We start from the raw sequence: 18,502 nt of genomic DNA, 5'->3' as shown, positions 1-18,502 counted from the left end.
CATAATTAAGGAATCAGAGCTCGGCTGTATCCAGAAGTCAGATTCACTTTCTGGTTTAGGGAACAGGCAAGGCGCTGATGGTCCTCTTGGGATCCACGGCCTGGTATCAGAGTGAAGCCCAAATGCTGGCCCTGTTTTTGTTTTGATGGGGTAACCCTATATCCTCCCTTAGTAGAAAATTTAAGGTTTTTCCAGTATTCTGATCAGAGGCCTGCTTGGTCAAACTGGCTATGAACCAATCACCATCATACTGTAAGAGGATCCCATGTCTCACTCTTAATTCCCGTCCTAACTCTCTTGTCAGTACCTTTCCAAATAGGTGATCTCTAAAGTCCAGATGTACTAAGCAGGGGTTTTTCATTCAAAGGCTAGTAAATTTAGACTCTCCTCATAAAGGAATATGCAAATAATAATAATAATAAAGGCATCCTTTAGATCTAGGACAGTGAGAACTCAAGCATAGCTGGGAACCTGGGTAAGCAGAGTATATAGGTTGGGTACTACTGGGTGTGTGGGAACCATTCCTTGATATATAGCCCCCAAATCCTGTACAAGGCAAAACTGTCCACTGGGCTGCCTCAGTGTGAGGACTGAGGTATTACATGGGGCTTGATAAGGCTTAATAGTCCATATTTGAGAAATTTTGAAATTAACAGCTGGATTCCTCTTAAAGATTTATTTTATGGGATACTGTTTTTTCCAAGGACAGCGTGCACTGGGTTTTAACTTTATCTGACTGGAGGAGACATTTTTACCTTACCCCGGACAGGAGTATCCATGCAAATGGATCTCCTTGGTTTTGTGTTCAGAGCAATATTTGAGGGCTCAAACCTGGGACCACTCAGCAGTGCCTGTGGCTGGATTCCTGGTTTCTATTCTATCTCCATTTTAATATCACTGTTTTCAAGATAAATTGTGGTTCCAGAATTGTTTAGCAGATCTCTCGCCAACAGCAGGGACCTCAGAACGGAATGAGTAAAAACACTGGATCAGGCCCCGCAGGCGATAAGGAGACTAAGCTGTCTTACCTTTGGCTATCCATTCGTCCGTCCGTCCGTCCGTCCGTCCATCCCAGTTCCCACATGGTCACAGTTATAAAGGGGCCAACAGGGTGAGGCAGGACAAAGGCAGCAGCTCTCATATCCACCAGAAATTTAGTTTTCCGCCTGCCACATCAGAGGTGACCCCCGGCTCCACCAGTGTGATGGTGAGGGGCCCAGTGGGTATGGGAGCTGGGCACATCCTCCAGCCTCTTCTCTGTGGTGGGGTGGCCCCACTTCTGAAAGAATGGCCAGGATGGGGCCCGCTCCCTTCCCCTGGCCTTCCCACCTGCCACAGGCACATTTTCTCCGTCCAGGCTGCCTCTGCTCTGGTCAGATGGTTCAGGCTGTGGTCTTCTGGGCTTCCTGGAGTCACCCCAAGGTGGCGGCTGTATCAGGGAAGCCAAAATCTGTGCCTCTTGTCTGTATTGGTCTCCTCTGTCCTGTCTCAGTTATTCAAGACCTTGAAGGCCTCTTCCACCGAGGCTGACACCAGGGTCTGAGAGCGGTCCTCTAACTTTCCTAGCTTCCCCCTAATATCAGAGGCAGTCGGGACGATAAAAGGCTCGGCTGCCTCTGGGTCTCCCCTGGGGTGTGTGTGTGTGCGCGCGCGCAAGGCCTCTAGCCCTGGTGTAGAAAAACAGCTGGATTCTCATCCTCCTCCTGAGTTCTGTCCCACACTTGGTCGTAACTAACTGGTTTTCCCATGCGCTTCCTCAACCCTTCAGAAAGGCAGGTAATAAAGGGCCTCACCAGCACCCTGTCGGTTCTGCCCTCAGGATCCCACTGTGGGTACCAGTCAGGGACAGCGTTTCCTCCTACCCGAAGTGCTCTGTCTCCTGGGTTGGCAGACTGTCAGCAGAATGCCCAGCTTTCCTAAGGATCTAGTCCCGCTCATCTCGGGTGCAACAGTGAGACGTGTCTGTAATGCCAAGTGTCAGCTGAGGGATGTGAGATTTAACTTAATAAATGCATCCCTAAATGGGAGACAGTTTTTTGGAAGAATGACCAAACTTTTCCTTACATAGCCCCAAGTCTGTGAGGGAGAAAGAGACAGGAACCCCCCTCCCTCGGGTACAGCACTTCCCCAAGGGGAACCAGATCCTGCTGGGGCCTAAGTCTGTGGTCCTGCTGTGGGTGCCAGTGAGGCTCACTCCAGAGGAGGGGGTGGAAGCTCCATTCGAATAAGGAGGTGGGGAGCTGGTGGAGAGGGAGGGGAGGTTGTTTGAGTCAAAGTTGCAGGAGTAGAGGGGGTTGGGAGGGGACTCCAGTAAAGGAGCACTACTAGATCCCAGTTGACTGGAACGGGGAATCATTTAAAATGTCTGGTTTCAACCCAGCAGTGAGTGGGTGGGTGCCTGTGGTAGCAACAAAGGCTACCACAGACTCTACAAGACTCTACCAAAGACTCTATAAGAGTCCCTGAATCTGGGGTCTTGGTATTTCTCTCCACTTCTGAGATCTTTTGCAAAACAACCCCAATTGCAAGACAGTGTTAAAATTTAATGATCCATTTTGGGGCCATTATTCCTGGCCCCCCAAGTTATATTGGGACCAGTGCTAAAAATAGTAATAGTAATTTCCTTTTCTTCAAACCATCCAATTTAAATCGATCCCTTCCTAGAAGGGAGTCCTTTATCATATCTAAGGTGTTGCCCAGCTTGGGAAGTTGAACAAAATCTGGTGACTTACAAAAAAAGGTGAAAGCTGACTATAATCCATGGGACTTCAGGTCTATAGGAATAATGGACCTCTTCTTGTTCCATGTTGGCCTTTGGCAGAGGCAGGCCAGTATGAAGAAGGAAGCCTGATTTCTTAAAAAAGGTGGCTCTCCAGTACAGAAAATGATTACTCCTTGAAGTCCCTGAATCCGGATCAAGATCTGTACTTCTTCAACCACACACCAAAACCAAGTCTGGCTCACCAAGAATTTCCCTTCCCTCTTAAAAGAAGAACAAGTTACCAGATGTTTCACCGGACAAAAAGGATGGTCAGGGACAAGACAAGACTGATGGTAGGAAGCTCACACGCCACTTTCACAAAGACAACAGTGAGATTTCTCAGGGCAATACCCCTGATCGGAGAGAAAACAGACTAAAGAACACAGATCTGAATCCCCAAATACAGAGAGTCTGGATATAATTCCAGGTTTTAAAGAAACCCTAAGGAAAAAGACCAGCCAGAAGGAAAGCTGGGGAGGGGCTAAGAGCGACGGAGACGGGGACGGTCAGAGTGGGCTCAACCCAGAGTGGGTCAGTGATCAACGCCAGGGAGGTGAAAGTCCGGGGACCCGGGACACTCAGGCTGGGCTCTGCCCACCAGAGGGTCCCCCAGTGACCCGCAGGAGACCAACACTGGGGCGGGGAGTCAGAGGGGGGAGGGACACTCAAATCAGGCTCCACCCACCAGAGGGTCCTCCAGTGACCCGCGGGGTACCAACATCAGGCAGGGGAGAGTCGGGGGGGGGGGGCACTCGACCCGGGAACGCGAGGCCAAAAACCTTCCTCCGCCGTAAAATTCAAACCCAAGTGACCGAGGGGCAAAAACCGGAGAAGCAGTGTGCGAGGCCTGACTGAGGGGGCAGAGTCGCTGAGGCAGGAGGCACAACTTACCGCCGCCGAGACGCCAAACTAGAGCTCCGAGCCGCTCACTAGTCCCAAGGGTCGGAGGGACTCCATCCGCTGTCTGCCGGCTCTGGGTCCTCCGGGACTCACCGGGGCTCTCTCGGGGTCCCTGCGTGGTCGCCAGAATACGTCCCCGACCGCAGGACTCTTTGGCTTTCAGCGCAAACAGAAACTGAGATGAAGCTGAGAGAAATGCGGCAGCGTTTGCTGGGGCTGAGACTGGGAGCAGAAGCGCCGGCCGGCTCGGCGAACAGCCGGCGCTCTGCAAGGAAGCTGCGGCGGGAAAAAAATGCAGCCGGCGGCCAGGGGCGCCGAGCCGGGAAGCTGCGCCAGCGCAGTGGGCGGCACAGGCCCCGCCCCGCGCGTCTCATTAGCATGTCCGGTCTCCACCCACCCCCACCCTCCCACCTCCCGCGCGCGCGCGAGTGTTCGGATTCCACGGAGGGAGGAGCTGGTGAAGGGTCAGCGCCGGGGTCCACCGCGGCACAGGCTGGTTTGGGCCGGTTTCTCCTGCAGAGTTCTTTCTGGCAAACATCCTGCTTCCGCGTTCCTATGAGATATACTGCTCAAAAAAAAAAAAAGGATTGCTCAACCTTTTCTTCTTAGGTGACACGCTGAGAGCCTTGGGCTTTGTGGTTAGTGCGGGGAGGGATGAGGTCGGAATGCAGCCCCTATTCGATCTCGGGACCACTTTTAATGGCAAAGTGAGGAAGGGTCTCCTGGGGGTAAGTGATGGACTTCCTTGAGGACTAGGAAAGAATCAGAAGGTTTTGGGGGCCACCTGCCCGGGGCGCCTGCACGACTCACCTCCTAACTCCATTCATCCCCCTCTCATTTCTCATCTTAAGTTACTTTGGAGAAATTTAACTGCTTATCCCAAGTTATTTTATTAATTTTAGAAGCGATTTCCCACAGTATACCCCTCAGCCCCTCCACCCCTCCCTCCACCAACCCACATTAGACTCTCTCGGAAAGAGTCAAAACCTTTCTGAGGTGGTCAGGGTTGAGTTCGGCATAGGTGAACTTTAATGGATAAACAAACCTGCTCAAAGCTTTACTGTACAGAATGCCAGAACACTGCAAGCCTGCAAGTTGCTCAAAATCAGCACAGGCGTTATTAGTGACAAAGGGAAGCTGAAAGGACTGCATTTTAGGAAGGCTCCATCTCTGCCAGGCCCCATGTACTCATGTTCAGTATCTCATCTTGCATCTGAGTGAGCCAAAGAAGCTCTGTTCCCACTCCAAGGGCGGGGCAAGAAAGTGCATCATTGAGTTTCCTCCTAGGTCCCTGTAAACCTGATAACATCTAAGAAGAATGTTTCAGGACATTAGCTTCCAAACAAACCTCCATTTTCACTGGTGTCAACATCCCCGACCTTTGGTGATTTATGGAATAACACCTGATGCTTTTGATTGACCCTACCCTAGATTCCTTAAGGAACATGTACCCGGAACCCCTTTCCAACATAAATCCCCAAAGGAAGAGGACACCCCCTTCACCCTGCCTGCTCTACTCTTGTCACACTATTCCATAAATGCTGCTCTCACTTTTTTCCCAGCTCACATTTGATTTCTATCCTGCTCGAAGCCCAGGACCCTCTTGCCTACTCACAAGCAGCCCTGGTTCTCCGACTGGCCTTGCAGACCTGTGTTTTTGGTTAAACTTTTTTTTTTTTTTAAAGATTTTATTTATTTGACAGACAGAGATCACAAGCAGGTAGAGAGGCAGGCAGAGAGAGAGAGAGGAGGAAGCAGGCTCCCCGCTGAGCAGAGAACCCGATGTGGGACTCGATCCCATGACCCTGAGATCATGACCTGAGCCGAAGGCAGAGGCTTAACCCTCTGAGCCACCCAGGTGCCCTGGTTAAACCTTTTCAAACAATACTGTAACAAGAGACCCAAAAATAAAAACACATTCACGTCTTACCAAGTCAGCTAGTTCAGTGCCCTGTGCTTTCCAGAAGGTGGCCATGTGTCACTGCCTTAAGTTTTTAAATATTCTTTGTTTCAGCCTACTTTTTACAACTGGATTACTACCATTTAAACTTACATCACTTTAGATACCCGACTCCTGACTCTGTTCCAGGATTCTCTATCCTGGTTCTCAACCTATGATTTGCAGATTTGGGCTGGGGGTTAGGTGGCGGTCCCTGATATACTTTCAAGGAGTCTGCAAGGTTAATACTATTTACATAATAATGACATTATTTGTTTTTGCTCTCATTCTTTCACTAGTGTACAGTGAAGTTTCTAGAGATGACCCAGCTTGTGATACCCCAACATTCAGTGCAGACACGTATGTGAGGGTCCAGCCCATCTTCTAGTAAAAGCCAGATATTAGATTTGTAGAAAACTTAAAGAATGCCACACTTCTCAATACAATTTCTTTTGCCTCAGAAACAATTTTCATAAAACATGTTTTTATATTAACTTATAATAGGTTTACTATTGCTATTTAATATGTGTCATAAATACATTTTAACATGTCTCAGTTTCCATCTGCAATGCCATAAATACGGGCAGATAAAACCCAAATGAGCAAAAGCTCTTTAGAGTCCTCAATAATTTTTATCTATTTATTTTTTAAGATTTTATTTATTTAGCAAGAGAGGCAGCGAGGAATAGGAGGAGGGGCAGAGGGAGAAGGAGAGGGAATCTCAGGCAGATTCTGTTCTGACACGGAGCTGGATGAAAGGCTCAATTTCACAACCCTGAGATCAAGACCTGAGCCAAAACCAAGAGTAGGACACTCAACCGACTTAGCTACCAGGGCGCCCCCCTCAATAATTTTTAATGTCTAAAGGAAGCCTGAGGTCAAAAATTTGTAAAGTGCTGCTTTTCCCCTTGAACCTGAACCTGGGGATCTACCTGGTTCAGTACTCACCTGCTCAGTAGGGACCTTAAACCTCAGACCATACTCAGAACAGAGTACTGACTCCCAGTTTACCGACGGGACACCTGAGCCAGGCCAAGATGTGTCTTCATCCTTCAGCTCAGTTCTAGGTTGGGAGAGCTTTGCTGTATAGTCTGGAAAGCTCAGGGGAGGGCTGGAAATGGACCATCAGCTCCTGAGCCCCTCGGCTGTGAGGGTGAGGCTCACAGCACTCGTACCCTTCGGTGGCTCTCACCTCCCCGGCTGCTTCCCCAGTCCCTGACCTCCAGCTGTGGCTTCCCTCCCCTCAGTTCTTCCATGGGTCCAGGCCCATCTCCTTCCAGGGTGCTGTGCTCTGGTAGCAGAGACAGCCCAAGGCTTCTCTACTTGGCTCTGAGGCCAGGAAACTCTTCATGGTGGCTGCGACGATGGGTCCCCATCCTGTGGAGAATCAAGCCGCCCTCTGGCACCAGGACCCCCCGTGCCCCCGTGAAGGCTGGGCAGATGAAGAGGGGGCTGTCATCAGACCCCAGCCTGAAGAAGGGCCTTAGGGGCCCAGAAAAGGGTGAACAGGGACATGTGTAGATGTGTGATCTGTCCCTCATGTTATAGAAGGAGATATCTCCGGCTTCATAGTCCAGAAAGATGCCCACCCGGCGAAGACGCTCTCTCAGGGGGAGAATCTTCTCAGGGGAAGAAAGGGCCCGGTACTGGTTTCCAAACATCTCCAGGGTCCAGAAGCCATTCTGGGGGACCAGTAGGGCCTCCCCTTTCCTCTCAACACTGTCTCTGCAAACCCCCACAGCCCACACCATCACGTTTTCAACCTCCACCTCCCAGTAATGCCTTCCTGAGGAGAAGCTCTCCAGGCCCAGCACGCAAGGCCGGCAGTCGAATCTCTCCGGGTTGTTGGGGACACTCTGCCTGGAGGGGCCTCGTCTCACGCTTCTCCCGTCCTCTGTGAGGAAGAGCTCAGGATGAGCGGTGTCCGGATCCAGGACCACATCGGCTGCAGAAGAAGTCTCTGGTTTAGGCCTGGGGTCTTGGGGGATAGTGCTATTCCTGGACCCCAGGGAGGTCCCAGAAAGGTGGTGGGAGACCCCTGTGTGGCGGCCTTTTCCACGAAGGCCCCTTGATCACAACTCCCAGGCAGCTGGCTCACAGAACCCCTGAGACTGCACTTCCACCCCGTCTGACAGGAGCCTGGCCTCAGGTAGGGGATCATCTGGGCTCTAAAAATGTGATAAGTTTAGCAAAGGAACCAAAATCCATGGCTCCCGCTTTCTCTCAACATTCTCCACTCTGCCCCCTTTTCTATTCAAGACATATGGTCTCTGGGACTCTCTTTAGTCAGGAACATTCTAATTTGGCTTAAACCAACCAAGAGGTCCACCCGGCCCCCTCTCCCAGTGAAGCAATTTATGCCAATTTCCCCTGCAGATTCCTGGGTAGTCAAAGTTCCTTTCATTGGTTCTCCGGATTCCACCAGTTTCACCAGCTGACTACTGACGGAGATGACTCCCAAGGGCATCCCCTTCCCAAGGGAAAAAGGGAAGGTCACATCTCCACAACCTGCTTCTGCAAGGGTCTGACCTCTCTGGATGTAGGAAAGGCTTCCGAGCCCTGCAGATCACCCACGTACTACCACCTCCCTGCTACTCAGCTGGTCTACACTGCTGTCGTGTGAACGTGATTTTCCCTTCTCCCCACGTTGTTGAGATGTCTGACTGGGAGTGTTGAAATTCACCTAAAGAGGAAAGGTTGGAGTACCACGGTAACTGGTAAAGCCTGGATGCCTGTGTGCTTTTGAGCAGCAGGGGAGAACTCGTAAGATGCAAAGTGCTCATTAGGATGAGGCTCTGGTAATAGACGAAATTATGCTAAGATCGCCTGGGTTCCCTGATAGCAGAGCTGGGACCCAGTGCTGCAGGGGTGTGGCTAATGATTGCATCCCAGCCCCTCCACCACCTGGAGCCCCCTGCCCACTTCCTCTAATAGGTCCTGCTGGCTGGGGAGAGGCCTGAGGGCCAGCGGGGTGAGGCTTGAGGGCATGTCCAGGGCGCTCACCGGCATGTAGCAAGGTTCTTCTCCATCCTGCAATGGGACAGACAGACAGACGAGCTTCAGGAGTTGCTGGCTAACCAAGGAGAGCGCAAACCTGCACGGACTACTTCAGGAAATGGTACACTTACGTAGTTCTTCTTCAAGTTGCTCTGACAAAGAAACAGAAACCACTTCATGTCTTCAATAGAAGAAATCAGAGAATCTGAGTTTGTGTTAAACGAGGGAGGGTGGGCCCTTCATGAACACCCCCGCCCCTCCCCCACCACAGCTTCTGGAGATTCCAGAAACAATCCATGCGCTGGTGGCTGGATGTTATGGGAACTTATTAGGTTTGTGTCTGTTCGGCAGCGTGGTGCTGAGTCCGCAGAATGGGAGCAAGCAGGCAGAAGTTGGGGGGGTTGGTCCCTGGATGCCACGGGTCCGAGCCCCTTGCTGCAGCCTCTGGTCATTTCCTCCCTGTCCCCAGGCTTCTAGCTGCTAGAACCATGGCCCTGTGGGACAGCGACCTATCCTCCTATTCTTTTACCTCTTATTTGACGTTCTTTCTCTTTTTCCATCTGGTCTGTCTCCAGTTCCTTACATGCAATTTCTTTCTCTTCTTTTTCAACCTCTTTTCCTCTGTGGAGTTTCCTGATGAGACAGACGCTCCCGGTGATGAAGAGAAGCAGAGAAGGCAGGAGGGCAGCGAGGCCCGCCGTCCAGGGAAACATGCTGGGAGCAAAGGATTCTGAAAAGGGAACCAGAAGAGTCCCATTCAGTGAGAGAAAGGAGACCTCCAATGACAGAGTCCTTCATGATGCCCATAGGAAGTGCTCCTTGGGGTCCCTGCTCCATTGGCTCCTCTCTCCAAAACCCGGGACAGAGACCCTGACTCTGCACTGACTCATCCCATAGCAGTTGCCAGGGCTGGGGGCCCAGGAGCCAAAAAAGCAGGGACCCCTGGAGTCACCATGGGAAGGACCAGGGTGAACACAGCAACCACTGAATCACCACAGCCACCACCCTGCATGAACCACCACTCCTTTTTGCCTGAAAGCTTGCAATTCCCCAACGCCTGCCTCTGTCCATACCCCCTGCAGTCTGTCAGCCCAGCAGGCTGAGTGAGATTCTGCTACTTCTCTGCTCAAAACGCTGTGTCCCACAGACTCACCCAACTCTTCCTGCCTGACCACACACCACACCAGCCCCTTGGAGTTCCTTAAAGCTGCCAGACATGCTCCTGCCTCAGGCCCTTTGCATGTGCTGTTCCTGCTCCCTGGTTGCAGAGAAGCAAGCAACTCAAGTATCTGCACAGCTCCTTCCTTACTTGCCCAACTGCCATCTTTTCTAGTGAAGACTTCTTTGATCATCCTCTTTATAATTACAACTCTATACCCTATACCCTAGCACTCCCCGTCCTCTCCCCAGTTAAATTTTTCTCCAGTACTTATCTCCATCTGATATAATCTACAGTTAAATTATTTCAGTTATAGCTCTCTGCCACCCTAGAATGTTAGCCCCATGATGGTAGGGATCTTTATGTATTCTGTTCACTGATTTATTTTCGGTCTTGAGAACAGTGCCTTGAACACAGGGGATACTTTGTTAAGCATTTGTTGGATGAATTCCTGCATGTCTGTAGATAGAAAATCCCCCCTTCCCTGAGTGTAGGGCTCCCTTGCCTGTACCACTCTCCGTTTATGATTGTTCTAAATGCTTAAAAATGGCTGCAGGGGGCACCTGGCTTGCTCAGTCAGGACAGTGCGGGACTCTTGATCTCAGGGTATTATGAGTTCAAGTCCCATGCTGGGTGCAGAGATTACTTAAATAAATAAATTTTTTTAAAAAATGCTGCAGGATAAGGACCAGGACAGAGAAACAACTCTCAGAGAAGACTTTGACTTTCTCCTTGAGAAAAGCCAGGAGGAGAGATCGTGGGGTTCAGAGCCCCTTGCTTCATTGCTCCCTCCCTGTTCCAGACTCCGGTCTGTCTGAAGACCCTGCCTCGGCGTGGTAAGCCTCCAGAGGGCAGGGAACCAACCTGGGATGAAAATGATGGTTTCCTTCTCCTGGCCAAGCAGGGTGCTGACCACAGAGCAGGACGCGTTCCTCACCGAGCAGTCCCTGATGACCACGGCCGTGGTGACCATGAAGAGGCCTTCTGTGTCCACTGTGTAAGCCTCCTCCAGCACCGGCATGATTGCACCGTGAGGGTCCCTCCATACCACATGGGGCTCCGGGTACCATCCTCTGGACGTGCACTCCAGCCGCACGCCACCATCCTCCTGGCCCTTCATTTCAATGAGCGGCTTAGAGCCCAGGCCTGGGGACAGAGACCAGGAAGCAGCTAACAAGGCAATGGTGTCTCAGCCTAAGTGTCTTAGATCAGCTCTCCACGGGGAGAGCCAAGGACGGGGAAGGCAGCAAGGGGCCAGTGGCCAGAGAACTGGTTGGGTGTATTCCCTGCATTCCCACGGTCCCCCTTCTGTGAAGGGAGAGAGGGAGGGAGGGAGGGAGGGAGGAAAAGAAGGAAGAAGGCCCTGGTGCTGGACATCAGGAGACCAATATGCCAATAAATCGTGAGCTCTTGGAGGGCAGGCTGACAATGCACTTGGCTTTGTGTGCCACCCGTGACCCCATCAAAGAGGCACACACCCGTCTGTCTCCCACCAAGTGACTGCCGATTGATTCATTCAGTTAGAGGGTCTGCTTGTCTCACTTGTGGGTGAGTGTGTCTGCTCAACCTGAAACAAACAGGTTGAGGATTTCACTCTCCGTCCTGGGAGGATTTCTCCACAGTGCCTGTCTCCCAAGCTTGGGAATAATCTGATAAGGACAGAAGCCTGCCAGGCCAGCAGAATCTTGGGAAACTTTTTGACCTCAAGACACAGTCCCTTCTCTCCCAGTTTAAGGCTGCATGTGAACCACAGGTCATCAGGAGTAGTTGGTTTTTTAGAGAATGGAAAGAACTAGAATGTAGAACCAACCCCTACCCCAGTTCAGAGACATGTACCTCCCAGGGGCTCAATTAGCCAGGGGATGTCCTTGAATCTCTCCACAACATCTACCAATTAGAAAGATCTGGGTGCTCCTGGGATCCTCAGGATTACAATATCACCTCCTCAATGGCAGCAGAACATCACAAAAAATCCCGAGTCCAGGCTCTTCCCAACTTATTCTTGTCTTTAAAAGGCACGCTTGGGTGGCTCAGTTGTTAAGGGTCTGCCTTCAGCTCAGGTCATGATCCCAGCCAGGGTCCTGGGATCGAGAGGCCTGCTTCTCCCTCTTCCACTCCCCTTGCTGTGTTCTCTATCTAGCTGTGTCTCTCTGACATATAAATACATAAATAAAATCTTAAAAAGAAAAAAAATCTCTAATAAAAATAGATTAGTGGTTCAAGACCTAGGAGACTTCTGCCTCTTCAGCCAGGAGTCTAGAGATTATCCAAAGTTCTTAATGAAATTAAATTAGATTTTATCTTAGAACAGCTCAGCAAGGGGCGCCTGGGTGGCTCAGTGGGTTAAAGCCTCTGCCTTCGGCTCAGGTCATGATCCCAGAGTCCTGGGATTGAGCCCCGCATCGGGCTCTCTGCTCAGCAGGGAGCCTGCTTCTCCCTCTCTCTCTGCCTGCTTCTCTGCCTACTTGTGATCTCTGTCAAATTAATAAATAAAAATCTTAAAAAAAAAAAAAAAAGAACAGCTCAGCAAAATATAATTCCTGTTTATTGTTGGACAACACTATCTCATCCAATCTTTTTTTTTTTTTTAAGATTTTATTTATTGGGGCGCCTGAGTGGCACAGCCAGTGAAACATCCAACTCTTGGTTTTGGCTGAGGTCATGATGTCAGGGTCCTGAGATCGAGCCATGTGGGGCTCTGCAGTAAGCACGGAATCTGCTTGCCCCCTCCCTTTGCTCCTACCCCCATTCTCTCGAATAAATTTAAAAATCTTTTAAAAAATATTTTATATATTTATTTGAGAGAGACAGAGCAAGCATAAGTGCGGGGAGAAGGGCAGAAGGAGAAGCAGACTTCTAGTTGAGCAGGGACCTGGAGTGGGACTCCATCCCAGGCCACTGGGATCATGACCTGAGTCAAGGGCAGACTCTTAACCCAATGAGCCACAGAAGCCTCACATCCAAACTTCTTTTAAGTAACTCCTTTGGTAAGGCAATCCAAAAAATTAAAAGACAAAATGAAAACAAAAGACAAAATTAAAGCAGTCATGTAAGTCTCAGTACTACCTGCTCCATCTGATTTTTGCCAAAAAGAAATAAACAACAACAACAACAACAAAAGGCTGGTGTAGAAACTCTGAACTGTGATTAAGACTCAAAAGAATTCGGCAAGTTGGAAGGAAATTCTAAAAATAAAATGGAGTTCCACGGGGTTCAGTCAAGGCAAGTTTGAAACAATAGACTTAAAGACAAAATCACCCAGCCAGTGAACCAACCAACCAACCAACAAAAACAATAAGCAGTTCCACAACTCAGTTCAGACTGGAGAAGGTCAGGCCAAGGTCATGTTTACAGGGAAAGAACAGAGGGTTCCTGCCGCAGACATACCATCGCAGACATACCATCGTGGTGAGCTGGGCAGTGCTGCTACGAAGACTCAGGACACCAGGGCTGAGAAACCCTCCTGCCACAATATTTCAATATTTTCTATTAATCACATATGCCCTTCTAGGTGACAAAGATGGCGTCTCCTACTATCTACGAGTTGAGACCCCCTGGGGAGGCCACCCTGTCCTCTAAGCCTTACTTCCATTGGTCAGATTGACTGAAATGCCAGTGATTTACTTAGGTGTATTTTAAAGCTCTTCCAGCCTTCAAACATTTATTTTAAAGTATAATACACTGGCCCCAAGAGTGAGGTCATACCTTAAAACCATTATTAATAAACTCTTAGAAATCCTGGTTTATATGCCACTTCTATTCTGAAGCCTTGCCCAAGTCCTCTGATCAAATTCTCGTTTTCCTGTGGGGCTAACGGGCTTGATACTGTATCATGCTTTAAAGAAATCATCTGGACATGTCAGTCACTCTCACTACACTGGCATTTGGGGAAAGGTCAAAAACGGCAAAATTACTATCAAGATGAAGGATGTCCCTATGTTGTCCCCATGCAGTGGCTCTTCTCACTCTGACAGTCAGAGTTTGATGAGAACGTCTATGGTCCCCTCTCCAAACCCAGCTTCAGGGTGCTGTGCTGGGACTTCATGCGGGGTCTTCTGAGCCCCCGAGGGGTGCAATTCACTCACACTGTTGTGCTCCCCTGCCATCCCGTTAGGGAAGCTACTCTCCCAACCCCCACCTTGCAGTCTCAACCCTTCTCTGCTTTATTTTCTCTACAGTGCTCATCACCAGCTAGGATAGTTTAAATATTCTGTATTTTTTTCTCTTAAATATCGTATTAATTGGCTCTCTGCACTCTAGAACATGGGCACCATGAGGACAGGAACCTCCGTGTCTTTCCTTCAATGTTTTGACCTGTTACTTGGAACAGTGACTTAAACATAGAAGCGGTCTGTTAAGTATTTTCTGAAAGACTTATCGAATGTCTGTGATGTGAGGGAGTGCAAAAAGAAATTTGCCCACTCTGAATTTTTCTTTTTTTTTGCCTTTTAGAAGGTCATGATCCGGGAGTCCTGGTGATGAGGGAGCAGGAGGCTGGCTGAGGACAAAGCAAGAGCGGGCGTCTTGTACCCCCCCCCCTTCATCCGCTCCCCTCCATAGGTGTAGCATTCCTCAGGCACCCTTGACTGCCATAAAATGATAAATAGTTAACTTGCTGAGATCACAATCCTGCAAGACAGGAGTCTCCCTTGGTTTGCAAATGTCCTTGAGATTACAACAAAGAAGTTACCTTATCAATAGCCCAATTTCCAAAGACACAGAACTCAGTTCCTCAAGCCTAATGTCACCCTCCTCTCCATAAAAAACCGAAGGAGGTGGAAGTAGAAGGAAAAGTAAATAAAGTTAAATCTCTTCTAAACCTAAATCTCATTAACAAGGATGCTTGATAGCAGGAATGTAACATTCCACCAGACTTCCAATTGTCTTTACTTGATAGTAACCAGGCCTTCAATATCCTGATAGTATTCTTTGCCCCAATAGCCCTTCTGAACACCCCTTTGTCCTCACCTACCCAACTCCTGTGTATATAACCAGCCACTCCTCACAACCCGGGGCAGCAGCTCTTCCTGCCCACGGGTCCTGTCCCCGTGCTTTAATAAACCACCATTTTGCACCAGAGATGTCTTAAGAATTCTTTCTTTAGTCATCAGCTCCGAACCTCACCCCACCGAACCTGACTTAGGTTCTGGGACTTCATCACTGGGATCCAGCCCCAAGTTGGGCTCTCTGCTCAGCGGGGAGCCTGCTTCCCCCTCTCTCTCTGCCTACCTCTCTGCCTACATGTGATCTCTGTCAAATAAATAAATAAAATCTTTTAAATAAATAAATAAATAAAATAAAAAATAAAAAAAAATTGTCATTTCCCCAGGCAATGAGGTGGGGATCATAGTTCCCCTCTCCTGTACTGGGAGGACCACCACGTGACTTGCTTTGGTCAATGCCATACAAGGCTTCTCCCTCTCCCTTTGCCAGATTCTCTGCCTCCTTGTACTCTCTCTGTGTCAAATAAATTTAAAAAAAAAAAAAAAGTACTTTAAAAGAAATTTAGAAAACAAATTTATAGTATCTATTAAAAAGGAAGAGCGGGGCGCCTGAGTGGCTCAGTCGGTTAAGAGTCTGCCTTCAGCTGGAGTCATGATCCCAGGGTCCTGGGATGGAGCCTTCCATTGGGCTCCCTGCTTAGTGGGAATACTGCTTCCTTCCCTCTGCTGCTCCCCCTGCTTTTCTATCAAATAAATAAAATCTTAAAAAAAAAAAAAAAGAATTATCTGTAAGAGTTAAACACTCTCTCTGGCTCAAGGCTACAGTGGAATGCTGTGTGTGCTTCTCAGGAACTGATGCCCACAGTGTAGCAGGGCAAACCCATTTATTTGGTCCTTGGGAGGAGGAAGCCACCTTACCTGTTCTTGTTTTGTTCCATTTTTTAAGATTTTATTTATTTGACAGAGAGAGAGCAAGCACAAGCAGGGGGAACAGCAGGCAGAGGGAGAAAGAGAAGCAGGCTCCCAGCTGACCAAGGAGCCAGTACTCTGGAATCATAACCTAAGCCGAAGGCAGATGCTTAACCCACTGAGCCACCCAGGCTTCCCACTACCTTCCCTGTTTAAAACCTGCTGGGCTGCAATAGGGCCTGAAGTTAGGAGAGAAACCTCCCCGAAGGGTCCCCCTGAAAAAGCAACCAACAAAATGAAAATACACACCTGCCACCATCAGGCGCAGGATGGCCTCGTCGTAGGATCTGCCTTCTTGGAAGTAACAGTGGTAGATGCCATTGTCGTGGGCTGTGACATTGTGTATGACAAGCACCACACTCCCTGTGTTGATGTGGTCACTCACCAAGGTGGTTCTTCCCCGGTACTCCTCCATCTGCTCCTCGGTCCTCTCCTGTCCATCCTTATACACAAGCACTGCCGGGGAGAACTGAGCACGGAACCAGCGCACCTCCATGTGCTCTGCGTCCTTCTCGGGGGACAGGTGGCAGCGGAACATGGTGTCTTCTCCCACCATGGCCAGGACAGGGTCAGCTGGCCCCATGACAGTAAACGGGGCTGTTCAACAAAGGAGCAGAATCAGAAGACACAGTTATCAAAGATCTAAGGCAGGAAAGGAAGCAGATATTCCAGGGGACAAAAGTAATCTTCCTAAGGCCACACCAGAGGATTCTGGGGGCAGGCCGCTGAGGTTGGCTGGCAGCCACAGATGCCTGGTGGGGGTACCCAGTGAGGCTTGTCTTTATTGGAGCACACATATGCTTCACATATGGAAAGCCGTGGACCTGGGACTGGATCCACTGTGACCACAGTCCATAGAGCACCTCCTGCAGACCCTGTGCTTCGATTTTCCCTAACACTCAAGCTGTCCGTTAAGGCAGCCACAGGCCAGCGGCTGCTGGAATGTGCTGTTAAGTGTGAAATACACACAATTTGGAAATGTTAGAGTAAAAAAGGTCAAATAGCTCACTGTTCATATTTTACATTAATTAAAAGTTTAAATAACAATATTCTGGTTATTTGGGGTTAAACAAAATGCATGATCAAAATCTATTTCATCTGTTTTTTTCTGCTGTTCTAAAGGCAGCTACTGGAAAACCTAAAATTGTATGTGCAGCCTGCCTTTGTGGCTCTCCCTGGATTGCTATCGGACAGTGCTGGTCGACATCCGGGGAGCACGTGCAGAATGCGAGCTGCCAGACCCCAACCCCAGACCTTTTCCCCTCTTCCTCTCTGTAGACTGGAGTGCCCTCTCACCCCTCTGAAGAGCTGGCAGGAGCTCGAGGGAGGAGCCCCTACCTGAGAGCAGGCCCAAGCAGCTGACCAACATGAAGGACAGAAGGGAGCGGGGCACGGAGAAGCGCAAAGCAGCGGCCGCCTCCATCCAAAGACTGGGCTCCCTGGAGAAGCAGCGACGCAAGGCCTGGGGGTGCAGACAAGGAGAAATGTGGCACCAGCTCTGATGGAAGTCAAACTTTCCTGTGACCCGCACTGGGATCTTCAGCGCCCCAACTTCTGTGTCGGGTAGCACCCTTCCTCTCCCTGTAGACTGACTCCTTATACATTCCACAGATAAGCCACAAGGTGAGGATCCAGGAGGCAGTTTTCGGCCTTCTCCAGCTCACTTCTCTAAGCAGAGTTGAGTTTCTTCAGGTGTCATTTGATATCATCCCATACCCTTCCTCGCCCCCCCCACCCCCAACTTCCCCTGCAATCCCGCAGAGCAAGCACAGGGGCAGACAGAAGAGGCCGCCCCACTCCCAGGACCCCCAACCTTCACTCACTCCCCACCTGCCGCCCCACCCCCCCTTTCCTACCTTCTTGAATTCTCCTCTGCGTTTTATCTCCTCCGACTTTCCAATGAAGCTTTTCCTATTGTCCTTCTTCTCTCTAATCTCATAAACATAATCGGAAAACAAAAATTGCCGGAGAAAGAAACCCTTTTCTTGGCCACCCCTTAGTCTCTCTGTGTGCAGACACCAGACCTGGGACCGGGTCCACTGTGACCAGAGAGTCCCAAATGTCATTGAATGGTCTAGAGCCCAGGGCTGGCCAGCTCCGTGTCAACCAGCCAATGGTATCCCTGAGCCTGCTTTCTCACCAGTCACTAGGCAGAATACACACTAAGTTTAAAATCACACAGCTGTGTGTAGCTTTTTGGGATTATCTGAATGTTTAAAAGTCTTTTTCTAATTTTCAGAAGCAGGAAAACCCCCAGGAGCGGCCTCTTGTGTGTAGACTGACAAGCGTGTAGTGGTTAGAGATGGGGAGGTGATGAGGGAAACAGAAGCGGACCCCCTTCCAAGGCCCAAGGAATGTGTTCCAGTTGCTGGGGTTGTGCGGATGCTAGTGGGGACGCTGGAGAGAGAGGGAGGGAATGCAGGAGGGGTAGGGGAGCTGCAGTAGCCATTATGGATGTCCTGTTATTCATTCAAAAACCACTGAGAGGTATTGAAGAGTGAGAGCCAGTGGGGGCTGGAAGATGGCACCTAGCAAAGGCTTTTTCCATTGGGCTTCATGGTCTGCCTGTGGACGGTCTGGTTGAGGCAACACCCCACAGCCACACAGTGCTCCCCTCCCAGAACCCAATCCAACTACTGTATAGCTTTCTTCTAGAACAATCTTCCAACACACACTCCTTAGTATTTCCCCAAGTGCCTACATGCTTCCTCCAGAGGCTTCCAAATCTCTGATTCACTTCAGAACTGCACTGGCCTTGTATCCCAGTGATGAGGGAGCAGGAGGCTGGCTGAGGACAGAGCAGGGGCTGGCGCCTTGCACCCCCTCTCCACCCA

General features: G+C 49.8%; 2 protein-coding genes across 4 annotated transcripts in view; both read right to left on the bottom strand.

Annotated features, from left to right (window-relative positions):
* The window catches only part of LOC309865260 (butyrophilin subfamily 1 member A1-like), a 30,602-nt gene extending 26,399 nt beyond the window's left edge, over nt 1-4,203 (bottom strand). For 2 of the 3 annotated variants that reach the window (XM_082731513.1, XM_082731515.1), the window contains exon 1: nt 3,653-4,191. The gene's annotated coding sequence lies outside the window, so the exon portion shown is untranslated. Of the gene's footprint in view, nt 1-3,652 lie in introns of all 3 variants that reach the window. The other variant, XR_014312010.1, reaches the window with a different exon arrangement.
* Nucleotides 4,204-6,250: 2,047 nt separating this feature from the next.
* LOC309865259 (butyrophilin subfamily 2 member A2-like) lies at nt 6,251-17,699 on the bottom strand. The gene is made up of 8 exons (XM_082731512.1): nt 17,525-17,699; nt 17,007-17,130; nt 15,918-16,265; nt 10,621-10,902; nt 9,127-9,327; nt 8,729-8,749; nt 8,604-8,630; nt 6,251-7,545 (listed from the first exon to the last, which is right to left on the bottom strand). The coding sequence occupies exons 2-8, from the start codon at nt 17,089-17,091 to the stop codon at nt 6,920-6,922; spliced, it is 1,590 nt and encodes a 529-aa protein (XP_082587638.1). The 5' UTR covers nt 17,092-17,130; nt 17,525-17,699; the 3' UTR covers nt 6,251-6,919.
* Nucleotides 17,700-18,502: the final 803 nt, after the last annotated feature.

This window comes from Mustela nivalis (genome assembly GCF_964662115.1).
Source record: "Mustela nivalis genome assembly, chromosome: 5".
NCBI classification, from domain to species: Eukaryota; Metazoa; Chordata; class Mammalia; order Carnivora; family Mustelidae; genus Mustela; species Mustela nivalis.
The sequence above is the reverse complement of the archived record's forward strand: the minus strand, read 5'-3'. Positions and strand labels throughout refer to the sequence as shown.

Coding starts and splice junctions, on each gene's coding strand:
- LOC309865259 (XM_082731512.1), bottom strand. CDS start 17,091: ATGGAGGCGGCCGCTGCTTTGCGCTTCTCCGTGCCCCGCTCCCTTCTG. Junction 10,903..15,917: donor CCTGCGCCTGATGGTGGCAG/GTGTGTATTTTC, acceptor CTCTGTCCCCAG/GCCTGGGCTCTAAGCCGCTC. Junction 8,631..8,728: donor GCAACTTGAAGAAGAACTAC/GTAAGTGTACCA, acceptor GTCCCATTGCAG/GATGGAGAAGAACCTTGCTA.